The sequence below is a fragment of the Perissodus microlepis genome, chromosome 7 (genome assembly GCF_051167445.1).
Source record: "Perissodus microlepis isolate ML-2025 ecotype Zambia chromosome 7, ASM5116744v1, whole genome shotgun sequence".
NCBI lineage: Eukaryota > Metazoa > Chordata > Actinopteri > Cichliformes > Cichlidae > Perissodus > Perissodus microlepis.
In genome coordinates, this window is record NC_140467.1 from 45051464 (window position 1) to 45065944 (window position 14481).

The following is a 14481-nucleotide window of genomic DNA, read 5'->3' on the forward strand; positions in this document are numbered from 1 at the left end:
GTGTTTCATGTGGAAGCCAGGAACTTTGCATATTTTGCATAGTGTTTTCTGATATTTGCTAGAGTGGATGGTTGAAAATTCCTGGCATTTCATGCAGCGCTGACACAATGGCACATCCACAGCAAGGCTCTTAAGCTGCAACTGCAGTAGGTGGTGACAGATGTGTGCAATGACCTATCAAGAAAACTCCCACAGCTATTTTTTCCCCCCCTTTTAGATTGCAAAGTGAAATACAAGAGTGAGGTAGAGTGTTTTCGGCATGTGCAAGCCTCAGCACTAAGTTGACTTGATGGACAGAAACAACAGAACCATAAGTTAAAATGTATAATGGATGTCATCCTCACTGTGCACGCTTCAAGGAGCACCAAATAAAACAGAACCCATACATCAATCCAAAAGGGAAATTTCCCTGAAAGATGTCACTCCTCTGCAAGATACATTTTAATATCTTCTTTTACTTTTAAAAAAGCAGATATCCCAAAAATGTTAAGACCAGAAACAGCACCTTAGGCTTGTCCGAGTAAATTCATAGCTAATTTTGAACAGAACATTGAATTAAGTTTTTTTTTTTACCCACCTCTCCCTAGGCATCTGGTGGTTGGGATTGTGGTGACAGCGGATGCTGAGGCTGAAGAGCTTGCGGGCGGTGCGCTGGATCTTCAGTCGCTGCACCTCCAGGGAGCTCTGAAGAAGCCTGTAGCGGGCCTGCAAATCCCAGTCGCTGCCCCAGAGAAGATGCACACTGCTGATGGGGAGGAAATGAGTGGAGGGCAGCCTCTTCAGAAATGACTTGAACTCATCTAGGTGACAGAGAGGGAACCGTTAAAAGAACAAAAATAAACAAAAAAACAGCTGGAGACAACTGTTGTTGTAATATTTGCAACAAAGTACATTTTATAAGTTATAGTTTCCAAGTTTATATCTTCAAACGTGAATTTTGACATGGTTTTTTTCATGTCTGTACTGTGCTTTTTGTACTTCGACTGCTGTGAGTATCTGAAGAGAAATGAGACTCTCAGCGCAGTAAACACCCTCTCACTCTGTGCTCCCCGACACCTTTTCAAGATTGCTGCTTCAACAAATTTGTTCCAACCAGTGGTGATGATTGTCCTTGTGTCCCTCTTTCTGCCTCTAATAATTCTTGTTTGTCTCTTCCATAGACAACTGCTGTTTTCAACGATAGCTTCAATTTTTGGCAACAATGAGCATCAAGATGCTTGAAAAATACAAATGGACAAAAATACACATGGACAAAAAGGCTTTTATTTGGCGTGCTAATCAACTGAGTCAGTTAATTCAGATTAACTCATTGTTCATCCATCCTTAATACTAAGCTCATTAATTAAACATTTTAATTCCTACAGTTTAAACTGAATACAGTTCAAAAGTAGACGAACAACAAGAGCAATAATTTTGCATTTATAGTGTTTGTTATAAATGCAAAAAGTTTGTTAAAGCTATAAACTTGATGCAATAGTCTACCATGAAAAGTATGACATAAATATTATTGGACACAGTTAAAAACTGCTCCACTCTGTTCGTGAACAACAAATCCCATATTCAAGAGATGCAGTTGTACAGCTGAACCCTCCTGCAGTCCTCCTCAAGACAGTTTAACAGAATTAACCACAGTTGAGAACCCCTTTTCAACCATTGCCGTGAAATGTCAGAATTTCCTCCACCCTCCGCACAGGCATATCAGAGCTCCTTTCCTCTTCTTCTTCAAAGAAGCCAGATTTCTTCTCCTCCCCTGTTTTGAACTTGCCATATCCCTCCACCCAGCTTTCAGAGATGTCAGGTACCTCCCTTTTCCTAGAAAAGCCGGGTGTCTCCAGCACTCAGTATTCAGATATATCTGATTCTCCCACCAAAAAACATCGCTTTTATTGAGTCACTCCCAATGCCACTTTAATAGTTGCCAAGTCCTTTTATACAGGCTTCAAAGCCGTCAAGGACTCCTTCCTTGAAAGTGCTTCCACATAGTCCTTATCTTAAGCCATCCAGCACACCTTATCTAGAGATTAAAGCTCTCACAATGTAACCATACTTCACCCATTGTGCCATTACATTTCACTTTGTTGTTTTGTATCACATGTATTTTTCACCAGATTGTACGGATATCCTAAGATTTGTCAATGCTATTTGTATAAAAAAGTGAAAATAAAAAATAAAAATCTGAGACAATCAAAGAAAATCAATTGATGTGGCATTAGATAAACTAAACTATGCAGCAGCAGCTTGTAGATTTTAAAAAATGACCTTAAATTATAGTCAGATGTAGCACTTTATGGTACTGTAAAAAAGTATTTCCCCTCTTGTTGATTTTGTAGCTTTAATATATTTGTCACACTTAACTGTTTCAGATCACTGGGTAAGTATAATTATTATACACAGATAACCCAACTAAATTAAAAAAAAAAGTTTTTAATTCATGATTTCATTTATCAAAAGGAGGAAAAAAATATATCCAAACCTAACAAGCCCTACATTAAAAAAACAAACAAAATAAAAACCAAATGTCCCCCTTTCTAGCCAGATCCAGACCTGACCCTACCAGCACGTTGATTCAAAGAGTCAAATATAACCTGTCAGACAAAGTGAAGTAGATTTAAATGTCTCAAGAAGCAACACATCATGCCACAATTTAAAGAAACAGCGGAGAAGCAAAGTCATTGACATTGACATCTAACAATTTGAAAAGGGCTACAAGTCATTTCTAAGGTTTTTGGACTCAAGCAAACCATGATGACAGCCATTATCCACAAATGAAGAAAACAGTGGTGAAGCTTCCGAAGAGCGGCTGGCCTACTGAAAATATTCCAAGACTACATCAACAACTCATCCAGGAGGTCTTAAAAGGAACAGGTGTAACTTCGGGAATCACTGTAGCGAGCTAAATAAGTAGATAAACCAGTTTGGTCAGTGCTCTCACTCAGTGCTGAGGCAGTATATACATAGATAAACTACCTACATACTAACCACATACAGGCATTGTTTGATAGCCTGACTGTTGTTTTATATCTGAAAAAAAAACTATTGTAAAATCCAAGCATGTATTGCATAATTATGTTTTTCTTGACTAAGTTTAATGAGAGAAATTCACTGAATACATTCAACTACAAATGCAGCTGAGTCTGAGCAATATCAACAAAGCAACAGTCACAGCTTCAATGAGCATAAGCAGAGCAGCTGCACCTTTTCTCACAGCCAGTAATGTTATACTGCCACAGCTCTGTCTTTTGAAAGGAATGCTAAGCAATAAATGAATCATGTAGTGTCACATCAGCTCTCTTTTCTATAGTACCTACAGAACATTTCCACAAACCAATGTTGGTGTACCATTTAGTTTAAGCAGCAGAATACTCCAGTGCTGCAAATATTAGCAGGCACTGAATGTGCCCTGTCATTACGTTTACACATGCTGAATTATACAGATTGTCTATATCCTATGTCAATCTGATGCTTTGAGGTTTTTGAACCTGTTCTCAAGCATTTATTTTTCAAATGTTTAGCAGAGGCCGCACAACTCTTTGTGTTTTGGTCTGAAAAGAAGTTATGTTCTTTTATTTGGCTTCTTCCAGTGTTCTTTCTTTTCAAGTACTTCTTTGAAGATGTACTGCACTCAGTGACCTTCATGACTAACATTAACTTACCCCTATGGTGCATAAATATATTTATCTGTTGCTGGCAGGTTGTATCGAGACACTTTTATTTCGTATTAATAATAGATATACATGGTGCCTTGCCATAAAACAATAAGGCACAATATGTGTTTTTTCTCTGCTGTGTCCAAAATTCTACTGTCACCTTTGTGCCTGCATTTGCACTCACTTCTACAGATACCTTTACATTGTGTAATTAGCATCTGGTTACGTGATCATTTTGCTATTTACTGTCATTAAAAAAAAGAAGTCACAGTCCCGTGTGAGTGTTTTTCTGATCTCTTCCTAAATGTATCGATTTAGTTGAGGATGAAGACTGATCATCAAGATTGCCAAGGCTACTGACCCTTTGCAGCGGCATAATATAAATGTATGCTAGTTTTAAAGGTGCTCATTATTTTTCATTAATATGGGTTGGGGGGGGGGGTGGAAATAACACGGAGCTGCCTCAGCTTAAATTTTGATAAGCACTTCAGAATTAAAGGGTCTAAATGTATGACAGTTTGTCTCTCATAGAAAATTGTAAAACTGAACAAAACAAAAAAGAAGAAATTTTAAAAAGATTCATTTTTAAATGCATGGACATGCGATCTGATGATTCTTATCATATTTAGAAGGATATTCAAGCTTACCAGAGCTTTCAAAGTCTTTGTAGGAGGCTGCCCATGACTCATACATCCCCAGCAGGGTGTTCTCCATGATCTGGATGTCGGTTATAGGACAGTTGCATTGGGGATACTCCTCGGCACACTGACAGATGCATTGGTTGTTATGGCACACATATTCCCCCTCTCCATTGCACATAATGTAGCTCAGAGCTGACTGGACAAATTTCTCTTGCAGGTATTCTGGGAAAATAACCTGCAGGCCTGAAACACAGATAAATGTGAAACAATGGTTTAAAAAACATAATGGGATAATAAATAAGATACAGAAGAAAATATAATAGAAGAAACCATCTTGAAAAAGACAATATCTAGAAATATGCTGAAAAATATGAGGTAAATGTTGTCTGTCATGCTGCTGTATCTTGAGATGTATACGGCATCTCTCCACAGACCAAGTTACCAGAAAAGAGGGAAAAAGCAATGAAATGACTGACTGCTCTACTAAGATTGCTTTGTGTCATAAGTACTCATTTATTTTTTCTAAAGGATGTGCTCCAGCAATCTTCTCTGTTCAGCTAGAACTGCTTGTTCTATGGTGGGTCGCTCACGATGACAATGTATAAATCCTTGATTTATGCCTGCTCTTGTGTGTCATATTGGTTCGCATATAGCAGTGAATCTATCTCCCACAGCATTCGTTTTCTAGCATGCATGCATGTACTTTACTGTGTCTTACCATTCATACTTGCTTGTGGTTTGCATACCCAAACTATGCAGCATTCTGCTAATTATAGAGAAATCTCAATAGCTGAATGCGTGTTCTTCAGCCCAATTTAGAGCTGAAGCTGAACCTCTTCAGCCTTCACTATCACTGACAAGGTATTTATAATTTCTAGACTCCAAGCCAATCCATATCTCACCCTGGGGATCTCACACAACTGAAGCCTGGACAACTAACAGTACAGGCTTTCTCTTCAGTCCAAGCCTGGGGAAAATAAATCCCTAGCTCTACAAGCCACTGGATTGGAAAAGAACTAAATAGATTTTTTTCCTTCTTGTATGAAACAGAATCTTGGTGAGGCCATATTTTCTTAATGGCTTTTACTTGAGCACAAACAGCGCTTCAGCAGAAAATATGCAACCAGGAACCTGAACAAAACATGTTATTGAATGATGAATGATTGCATTATTTTTGCCACACACATATTATTTTCACCTTTCGGTGAAAACTGAAATCCATTTATGCAAAGTCAACATAATGTTGCTAAAATGAAAGGGAAAGTAAGCATATAATTTCATACTGTGCTCATGAATCATTTTCAATGTGTTGTCAGGGAGTCAAACAGTGTCCCTTATTATGTATGCACATGCAGCAATTAATCCTCCTTATTTCTACTTGCAACATACTCTACAATAAACGTATAACTGTGTGCAATTGAGAAACAGATTAAGGCCTTAATAAGTGGGATCTAAAACACAAGCTGATTTCAGGTAAAAGAATTAAAACTAATGCACGCTGTGTTTAGTTATTTCAATCTGCAGTGTTTTATAATTTGTATAAAGGTTGATATTCAGAGATATTTTTGTTTAGAAACATGATGCGAATGCAGTTAAATAAGATTATGTTACTTTAGATCAAATTTCAGGCTTCTGCAAGTATTTTTACCTTTTGCAACAATTTAATTACTCGCATATTCTTTGTCCTAGAGTCTGTACTTGTAATATGTACCTATTTAATAATAAGTGCCTTTCTCCTGCACAGCTCATCAGAACCACTGCCTATCAGGGAAGAGGAGAACAGAAGGAAGGAGGGATGGTGGGAATAAAGAGGATGAATAGATCATGTCTGACCACAAAAGAGCTGGGTTGCACAGGGCTTTTTCTCCATCAGGCCTGTCTGGATCCAATATTCATTTAGCTTGATGTATTCCTGGGCTTGAAACTTTAATGTGATTTGTGGGAAAATCCAGATGGCAAGTTCACGGATCAACGCTGCTCACTGACAGTGCTGGTGCCAGCGGCCGGGTGCACAATAACACCGAGTGCCTCAGCCCTCCCCCCTTCCCTCGTCTGTCTAACCATACCTCATACCTCAATCTCTGCATCAACATGTACATATTTTCTTTTTCCGATATCACTCTTGCAACAGGACAATTGCAGCAGGAACTATTTGTCTTACAGTTTCTTGTTTTCCAGTCTCTTCTTTCACTGTTTATGTCCCGTTCTCTCTGCCTCCCATAGATCTCCACTGTCTTACTTCATTACACTCACTCCTACTGGCCACACACACATGCACATACCCTTTGACTCTTCTCCATCATCCTTTGGCTCGCATTCACTCCATCAATCACTCTCCTCATTCCCGTTTCTTCACCTCGTCTGCTCTCCTCTACATTCTCGCACTGAGCATACACTCAAGAATTGGAAATGTGGTGTCTTGTCCTTCTACTCGTGTGCAGAATGATGTCATGAACAGAAAGTAAATCCATCAGCGTTTGTTAGTGCATTGCAGAATGAGAGAGAGAATTAAAACCTGCAGGCCAAAAATGAAATGAGAAACTAATCAGAGTAAAAACATTTATCTTTGTGACTTACTCGGCTTCGCTGTGTTAGTGCAACACCACGTGAATGCACTCAAAATGAATGAGGTTTAAACCTTCTCTCTATGTGGCTCTAAGGCAGGTGCATGTCAAGGAAAACACTACATACTGGAGCTACACTTACCATGATTAAGGAGAAGATGCTGAAATGAAACTGTACTGTATTGGAATTCCTGTGCAGCTCTTTGATAACCCCCAACTTCATGCTCTGTCAGTGCAAATAATTCCCTGCAACCCATGTGCCTGGCTTGCTCTAAATAAATAAATAGCACCTCAAAATGGCAGTTAATCTCATTGCATACATCCGAGGCTGATATATTTTCTTCACGTAGTTTGGAAGATATAGGCCCGCTACCATTACATGAATGCTAAAATCTGAGACTCTGCAAGTGTGACTTCGCCTTTTCATTGTGTCTTTTTCGAGAGTGCTCTATTTTTACATGGTGATAGATAGGGTGTGTAGGCCGCAACTGAGGCTTGTAACTGCTTTGGCAAGCAGTTGCCTGCTTATTGGAAAGCCACGCTCCGCCTCATAAGTTACAGTTTCATTAAAGATTAATTGACCATTGTGTGGCCACAATTTCACAAAATAATCATTACTTAATCCACTGGTGCAATAAAGTGCATTACTTCAATGGAGGCATTAAATTACCATTGGAGGTTATCGGTACAGCCATGATACAAAACCAAAGACCTCTGAACTGGATAAGAGTCTGTTTCTCCTCAGTCTAGGCCTACCCAGCCATTCTTGCTGATCCTATATACTTAATACACCATATGAGATTTGCTGCGTTTGCCTATTTCTTAGCAAGCTATGAGGTAAAGGTGCAGCTGAAGTAGCTATTTATCCACTTTTCATTTCTTTGCATAAAGCGCTTTAGGTCTCTGCCTCTGTGTGTGTAGGTGTATGTGTGTGTTGGGCCTGACAGAGGATAACATGTTCCACTGGAGCTATTCTAAGCTCTCAGAATATGTTAGCATTTTTTAAAGTTCTGAATGAGGTGTACTTAGCATTCAAATGGATAATGTGTTGGTGTATCTTTGGTGAGTAGATTATCGCAGATTATCGTAAGTGTTCTAAGCACTTTAGAGGGAAGCAGCTTGAGATGTCAAAATTTAGCATTACAGTAAGTTTAAAAAAAAAATGTTGTGGATAATAATTGTTTGTGACAGTTTAATTAGTATTTACACATTTAAAATGTTTTTTCCTCCCTTTCCTGTGGTTTTTGTGGTACAGAAGTATACAATAAAATGTGTATATTTGAAATAGCAAAAAAAAAAAAGATATTTCATGAAATGACAACATATCTCATGATGTACTGAGATGCAAGAGCCTGCAAATCCATGATATGTGTCCGTGAAAAGACCAAACATATGTCCCACATAATATCTCTATATAAGTTTAGCTTTGATGAAAAGCCACCAATTTAATTTTAACACAAAAAGCAGGCAAGGACGCAGGTGCAGCAATCATTGTAAAAGCATAAATTACTTATAAAAATGGTCTTGGCCTTCAGAGCTCGCTGTCCCTGCTATCTGAAAAAAGAGGAATTGCTGAAATTGCATGCTGAAGCAGTTGCTGAATTGAGCAGGGCAGGCGGTCTAGAGAGGTGGATGAGCTCGACATGATGCTGAATTATTGTCAGTTGTGCTGCACACAGCACACAGATATACATGATGGGTCAGAGTAAAAAGTAATTTGGTGATTGCTTTTCTCTGCCCACCTTTGACTTTGTAAACCATCACAACAGGACACCAATGCAGACTTGTAGTGTTTCTTTTTTTTTCACTTTAACACTTTAACAGTGTTCATCCATTTAAGTAGAATTTAGAAATGATTTTTAGTCCTAATACAAAATCGGCTTCAGCAAGTAATTAGATAGGTGGTTGCTGTTGGCTGCATGTGCACTTCAGCTGCGCTGTTCAAGCTGTTCTGTCATGTGCTGCCTTGTATCCCTGCACAGCAGTTGTAGTAGTAGGCTTCGGCTGGTGAGATATTGTATTAGTCACACAATCGTGCGCATGCACACAGAGAAACGCATACGCCCATGTACATGCGCACGTGCACACCCTTTGCAGACTCTTGCAGAAATCACATGTTTTACAAGAACCCCAGAGAGGAGGGGGGGCAGACATATGACAAGCTCTGACATTCCCATTTCAGTTATAAAACATACAACTGCCCTCAAAGTGTCACGATGGGCTGTGTACACACATCAGGTCAAAAGTCCAAATTTTACATCAAACGTCCCTAAACGCAGACATATTTTTCATCTATTTGTATTGAGAAATGCCTTTTTGCTTTACACTCTTCTTATTATAAATAAATCTGCTGAATTCTAGACAATCTACTGTACAATAACTTAAATGAGCCATGTGTTTTCAGGGCTGTATTTTAATTATTTCAAGACAGCTTTCAAGACAGCCGAGATAATATCAGGAAAATTACAGTTATATGTACTCCTAATAGTCTAACAGCATTAACACCAATGGACAATGCAGTTTCTGACTTCATAGGAAATCATTTAAAGTGTTCCTCATTATTATAAAGTAACTACTTTTCTGTAAATGCACATCAACATTTCTTTCCATTTGAGCAAATACAAAAAGTGTTTGCAAAAGCACTTCCCGTGCTGCATGGGTCTTTCCAAATGCAATAATAAATAAATAAATGAATAAATATATACATAAAATTCTAACCGAACTGATGAGAAAAATTCTTTTTAAAAGAATGACTGTGTGGAAAACCACAGCATTTTCAAAAGCGGCAGCTAGCAAGACTAAGCAGAAAAGAAAAAGAGATTTATGATCATGCTGGCCCAAATTGAAACTTTCTCCTGAATGGCCACTTCCAATTGAAAGCTGACCTCCAGGTCAACATGGAAAGATTTCATCAGGTTTGGGGTTTTAGCATGTTAGAGAGAAGTGAAAAACGTGTTCGCAGCCATCCACTTTTAAAATGATCCTATGTTATAGCTTGTCTTGCCAAGAAGCATGTGTGTTTTAACAAAGGGGAGAGTTGCCTCAGGAAAAATGCATGGGTCCTTCTGAGAGGCAATTCAACAGACATTCGTGACAAACCATGGGGTATAGCCAAAGTTACCCTGTAATTTCTAAACGTCGTCAAATAATTTTAGTTTTGCAGGACCCAGCGAGAAAGAGATGAATGTAGCAGGACTACTATCTCTGTGCGTACAGAAAAAGAAGCAGAGCAAAGAGAGAGAGGCTGACTGAGTTGGGGGGGAAGATGATGAAAACGCCTCTGTAGATTTATTGTTGTGCTCCTCTCTCTTTATGATTTACATCAGATATTTTTCTTTAGTAAATTATTCACTGGTAACCAGAACAGTGTGTTTACTAATACACTTATAGTCCCCAAATCAATTTCTCAACAAGTCCATCATCAAAAAAACTTAATTGATTTGTATGCTTGTTTGTCTTTCCCCGTTTGCAGCATTTTCACTTGAAAAGAGGGACAGGCATCGAGCGACAGAGCAATGAGTATCTAATTCATCACTCGGTGCACGACTTGCCTACAGGGCCAGTTTAATTTATTTTCACTTCACCACTTTGAAAACTGTTGGCTCAGGCTATTCTAACATATTCATAAATCTTCCAAGATAGGCTCATGGCTCTTCCAATTTAGGCTCTTGAGGAAACCGGAGAAAGAGAAAAGCATGCAGTGGGGACTGAAAGAGGCAAATTAGTTTGCTTTTGTTTTGGTGCTAATTTATGACAGCCATACTGGAGGTGATTGGATCCTTGCAGGGTAATGGGTTGTGGAGGTTGCTGGGCCTTTTATCGTTCGTTGATGCAGTTAATATAAGTTACCAATTTGCAATTTTCAGCCCCAGTACACGTTTTGTCGCTCTGTGTAGGATATCACATTGCACAAACAATATTCTATGACTTTGCCCTAATGCATTTAAAGCTCCTACTGGTTTGCCACTTAAAAATACATTTTCTAAATTAATAAACTATAAATACTATCAGATGGCAGGGAATAGATTTGTTATTCCTGTCTCGCTACCTGAAACACACTCTGCAAGAGTTTAAGAAAACCATTCAAATCTAGACTATTTACCTACCATGTGTTAATCCCCTCTTTCATTTAATTCTCATTCCTCGGTAAGCTATTTTTACTTCTAGGTCCCAGAGGAGGCTGAAAGTGAGAATTCAGCCAAAACCAATATCATCAGGTTTTTAAGCGTTAGCCTAGAGAGAGGATGAACAAATAAAAAACAAATTGATGAGGAAGAATAAAAGCATATTTAACTCCCAGCTGTAGTAAAACTAAATAGTGTGCATCTTTCAGTCAGATCTAAAATTTAAAAAAAAAACAAGCCAATTCCTAAAAAGTGTATGTTCCAATCATTCAAAAGATTCATTAAAGGTGAAAGCCTTTGTAGGTTTTATGTTATAATATTATTATTAATTATAATTGATTAGGTTGTAACAAAAAATACAACTGTATCATGCCAAATATTATCACTGGCTGCAACTTAATACCATAATTTATGTTGAATCTATGATTTCATCATGGGTGTCTAGAAAAAACACTTTTTTTTATAACTCGTCCTCCAAGGACTGCCAGTAAAATACTCCATATAGCATGCACTCAGATGCCAAACCAGGCAAAATGTAATACTGAAACCTTCACAGTGATATTACATTTAAGCAATGGGAGGGTACATATTTAACAGATAAAAGCTTTGCTAAGTCATGCATGAATTTTAATTCTGGTGATTGCTGAAAAGGAAAGTGAGAAAATAAGGAGAGCGAGTACAAGAGTTATTTGAAAAATATTGTACAAAGCAAAACTGTGGGAGAAAACTGAGTTTAGGCTTTGATAGGTAGCTGCCTTGATGTGAGATTACACTACAACATTCTAATCTAAATTTAAGTTAAAGCAAAGGGAATATCCAGGGAGTGTCATATCCGCAATGTGTTATCTTTGGCTCACAGCCCCACAGCTTACAAAGAGCAGACCACAGGGGTGGGAAGGAGGGGAAAAACATTCCCCCTTGAAAATTCTTTTATTTTGGAAAGGCAGTCTAGGTGTCTTTAGGAGAAATTTTGACCACAACTAGATTCACTAGCTTGTATATGACTTGCTTCCTTTCATTTTTTAAACTTTTTTTTTCCAAGTCAGAGTGTGGTTCTGGACCAATTTAAACCTAATCCTACCGAATCAAATTACTAAAAAAAAAAACTGGAAAAAAAATAGATCACAGGTTTGTAATTGGTTATTTGTACATATGGCATGTATGCCTGTAACCTGATAAAAGACAGAGGTCTGGATTTAAAAAAAACAAAAAACAATAGTAAAACCAGAAAAAAGTCATGATTAAAAGTTTAATTAGAAGAATGAAATAGAGTGGGTTTTCTATTAATGCATCTGTGTTGTAACTCATGTGGCCCTGCATATTAATATGATCCCTTTATTTAATTCATAAGCAATTAAAATGGCTGGTCTAGATTACCCTTTTTTCATTTCCGTCTATTCATTCACATAAAATGAAGAAGACGTGGCATAAGCATCACACATAAATGCCCAGTGTACACAATATGGAATATGATTTGGATTGCTGAAGAGTTAAATTAAAAAATAGCATGAAAAACAATGGTAAAAAACACAGAGTGGAGAGACTGAGAAAAAGGTGAGTTAAGACAAATGAACACAAATATAATAATAACACAAAAAAACACAAAACTGAGAACAAAATGTACTTGAAAAGTCTTATTTTGGATCATCACAAATGACTACAGTTTCATCACTTACATATTAAATAGACCGCAAACAGGAATTCTGGAGGTGTACCATCTAAAAGTGTCATTCAGAATTGCTTTCTGTAGCCAGCTCCTTCAAAAGCACTTTCCCCATGCACTTCTAGTGCAGATAGTAAAGAAAATATATGTAAACAGGAGAAGCTACATGGAAAAATCATAAAAACTTGAATAATGGAAATGAACCACTTTGCGTATGTTATCTTTCTTACCATCCAGACTTCATCAGGATGCAAAAAGATTCAGGCTGAGTCAGGCTCTTTTTTTATTTTTAGAGAGAAGAGATTTTCTCCTGGCATCTCAAACTAACAACTATGCTCTTTCAGTCTTTTTCTAACTGTACTGTTATGAACTTTTAAATTTAACATGCTAACTGAGGCCTGTAGAGTCTGAGAAGCAGCTCTTAGGTTTTTTGCAATTTCTCTGAGGATTGCAGGGTCTAACCTTCGGGTGAATTTGCTGGGATGTTTACTCCTGGGATGAATATTGTGTTAACACACACCTGAATGGTTCAGGCCAGCAAACTGTCAAAATGTCTGCTTTTATAGAGGTGCTCACACTTCCCGCTGATAAATGAATCAAGTACGTTTGATTAAGACCACCTGTTTGCTACTTCCTCTTCCTCTGGAAGCAATACCGGTATACTTAGTGTCCCCTGTCCTTTGAAGACTTATTTTTTTAATGACTGTATGCATGTTCACATACTACTGTGATATTCTTATTTTACATCGTACAAATGAATATTTTTCAACAAATGTACAATAACAAATACACTTTTTAACACTAGACAGTGTATCCTCCATCAAGGCCAGTTTGGGTCCAATGTTGGAGAAATTGGGTTTTCATAAAGATATATGAAAACCCTATACATATATATATATGAAAACCCTATACACACACACACACACACACACACATATATATATATATATATATATATATATATATATATATATATATATATATATATACATATACACATATATACATACATATATATACACATATATACACATATATATACATACATATATATATATATATATATATATATATATATATATATATATATATATATGTACCTTGAACACATCAAAGAATTTCTATATGCAGAAATCAGGTAGTTTACCATTTTGTTTGACCTTCAACTATTGTCACATCAGGCAACTAGGTATAGGCATGAATGCATTAAATTAAAAAAAAAAACTACACTGTTAATATTACTTGTTGAAAATACTTTTAGTAATAACTTTAGAAATAAGATCATTTCAAACTATATGTTGCATGGTGATGTGTATTTTCATATTAGATAGCAGGCAGTGATCTGCGATCTTCCACATTGGCCAGTTGTGACTCCTCCCCACAGTTTAAATGCCAAAAGTTAGCATTTTAGCTAATTGTCTGGTAAAAGGTCAATAGGCATTTGTAAATGAGACACATGGTGGGCGTTCATTAGATGTGCTGAGAGCTGCTAGTGCTTATTAGAGTAGCACTGGACCCAGCCAATGTCATCCTCCTCAAGGGACAGTCTGAGAAGTTCATTTATGGTGTATTGTAAAAAGAGGACAATGCTGTCAAAGCTGTTATTTTTTGGGCCACTCAATGTAAATGCCAGTCTAGGGACACAGTAAATCTTGCAGAGAATTGAACTGTGTTTGTCTAAAGAGGAAAAAAATGCTTTTGGAGCCACCATGACACTTACAGTCCTCCCTCACAGTGGAGAAACAAGAAAAACATGCTGCTGAGATGACAATTTATATTTCGTGTGTTCTGATTATGTATGTCACTTCCACTTATCTAAATGTCATCGGTATCGGTTCAGCT

The 14481-nt window shown here is 37.4% G+C and overlaps 1 protein-coding gene across 2 annotated transcripts in view; it reads right to left on the minus strand.

Moving 5' to 3' along the window:
- brinp1 (bone morphogenetic protein/retinoic acid inducible neural-specific 1) overlaps window positions 1–14481 on the minus strand; it is a 105629-nt gene that overhangs the window by 12931 nt on the left and 78217 nt on the right. For both annotated transcript variants that reach the window (XM_084935336.1, XM_084935337.1), the window contains exons 6-7: window positions 4295–4531; window positions 578–800 (exon numbers count right to left, since the gene is read on the minus strand). In XM_084935336.1, the coding sequence (XP_084791462.1) occupies window positions 578–800; window positions 4295–4531 (460 nt within the window). The remainder of the gene's footprint in view (window positions 1–577; window positions 801–4294; window positions 4532–14481) is intronic.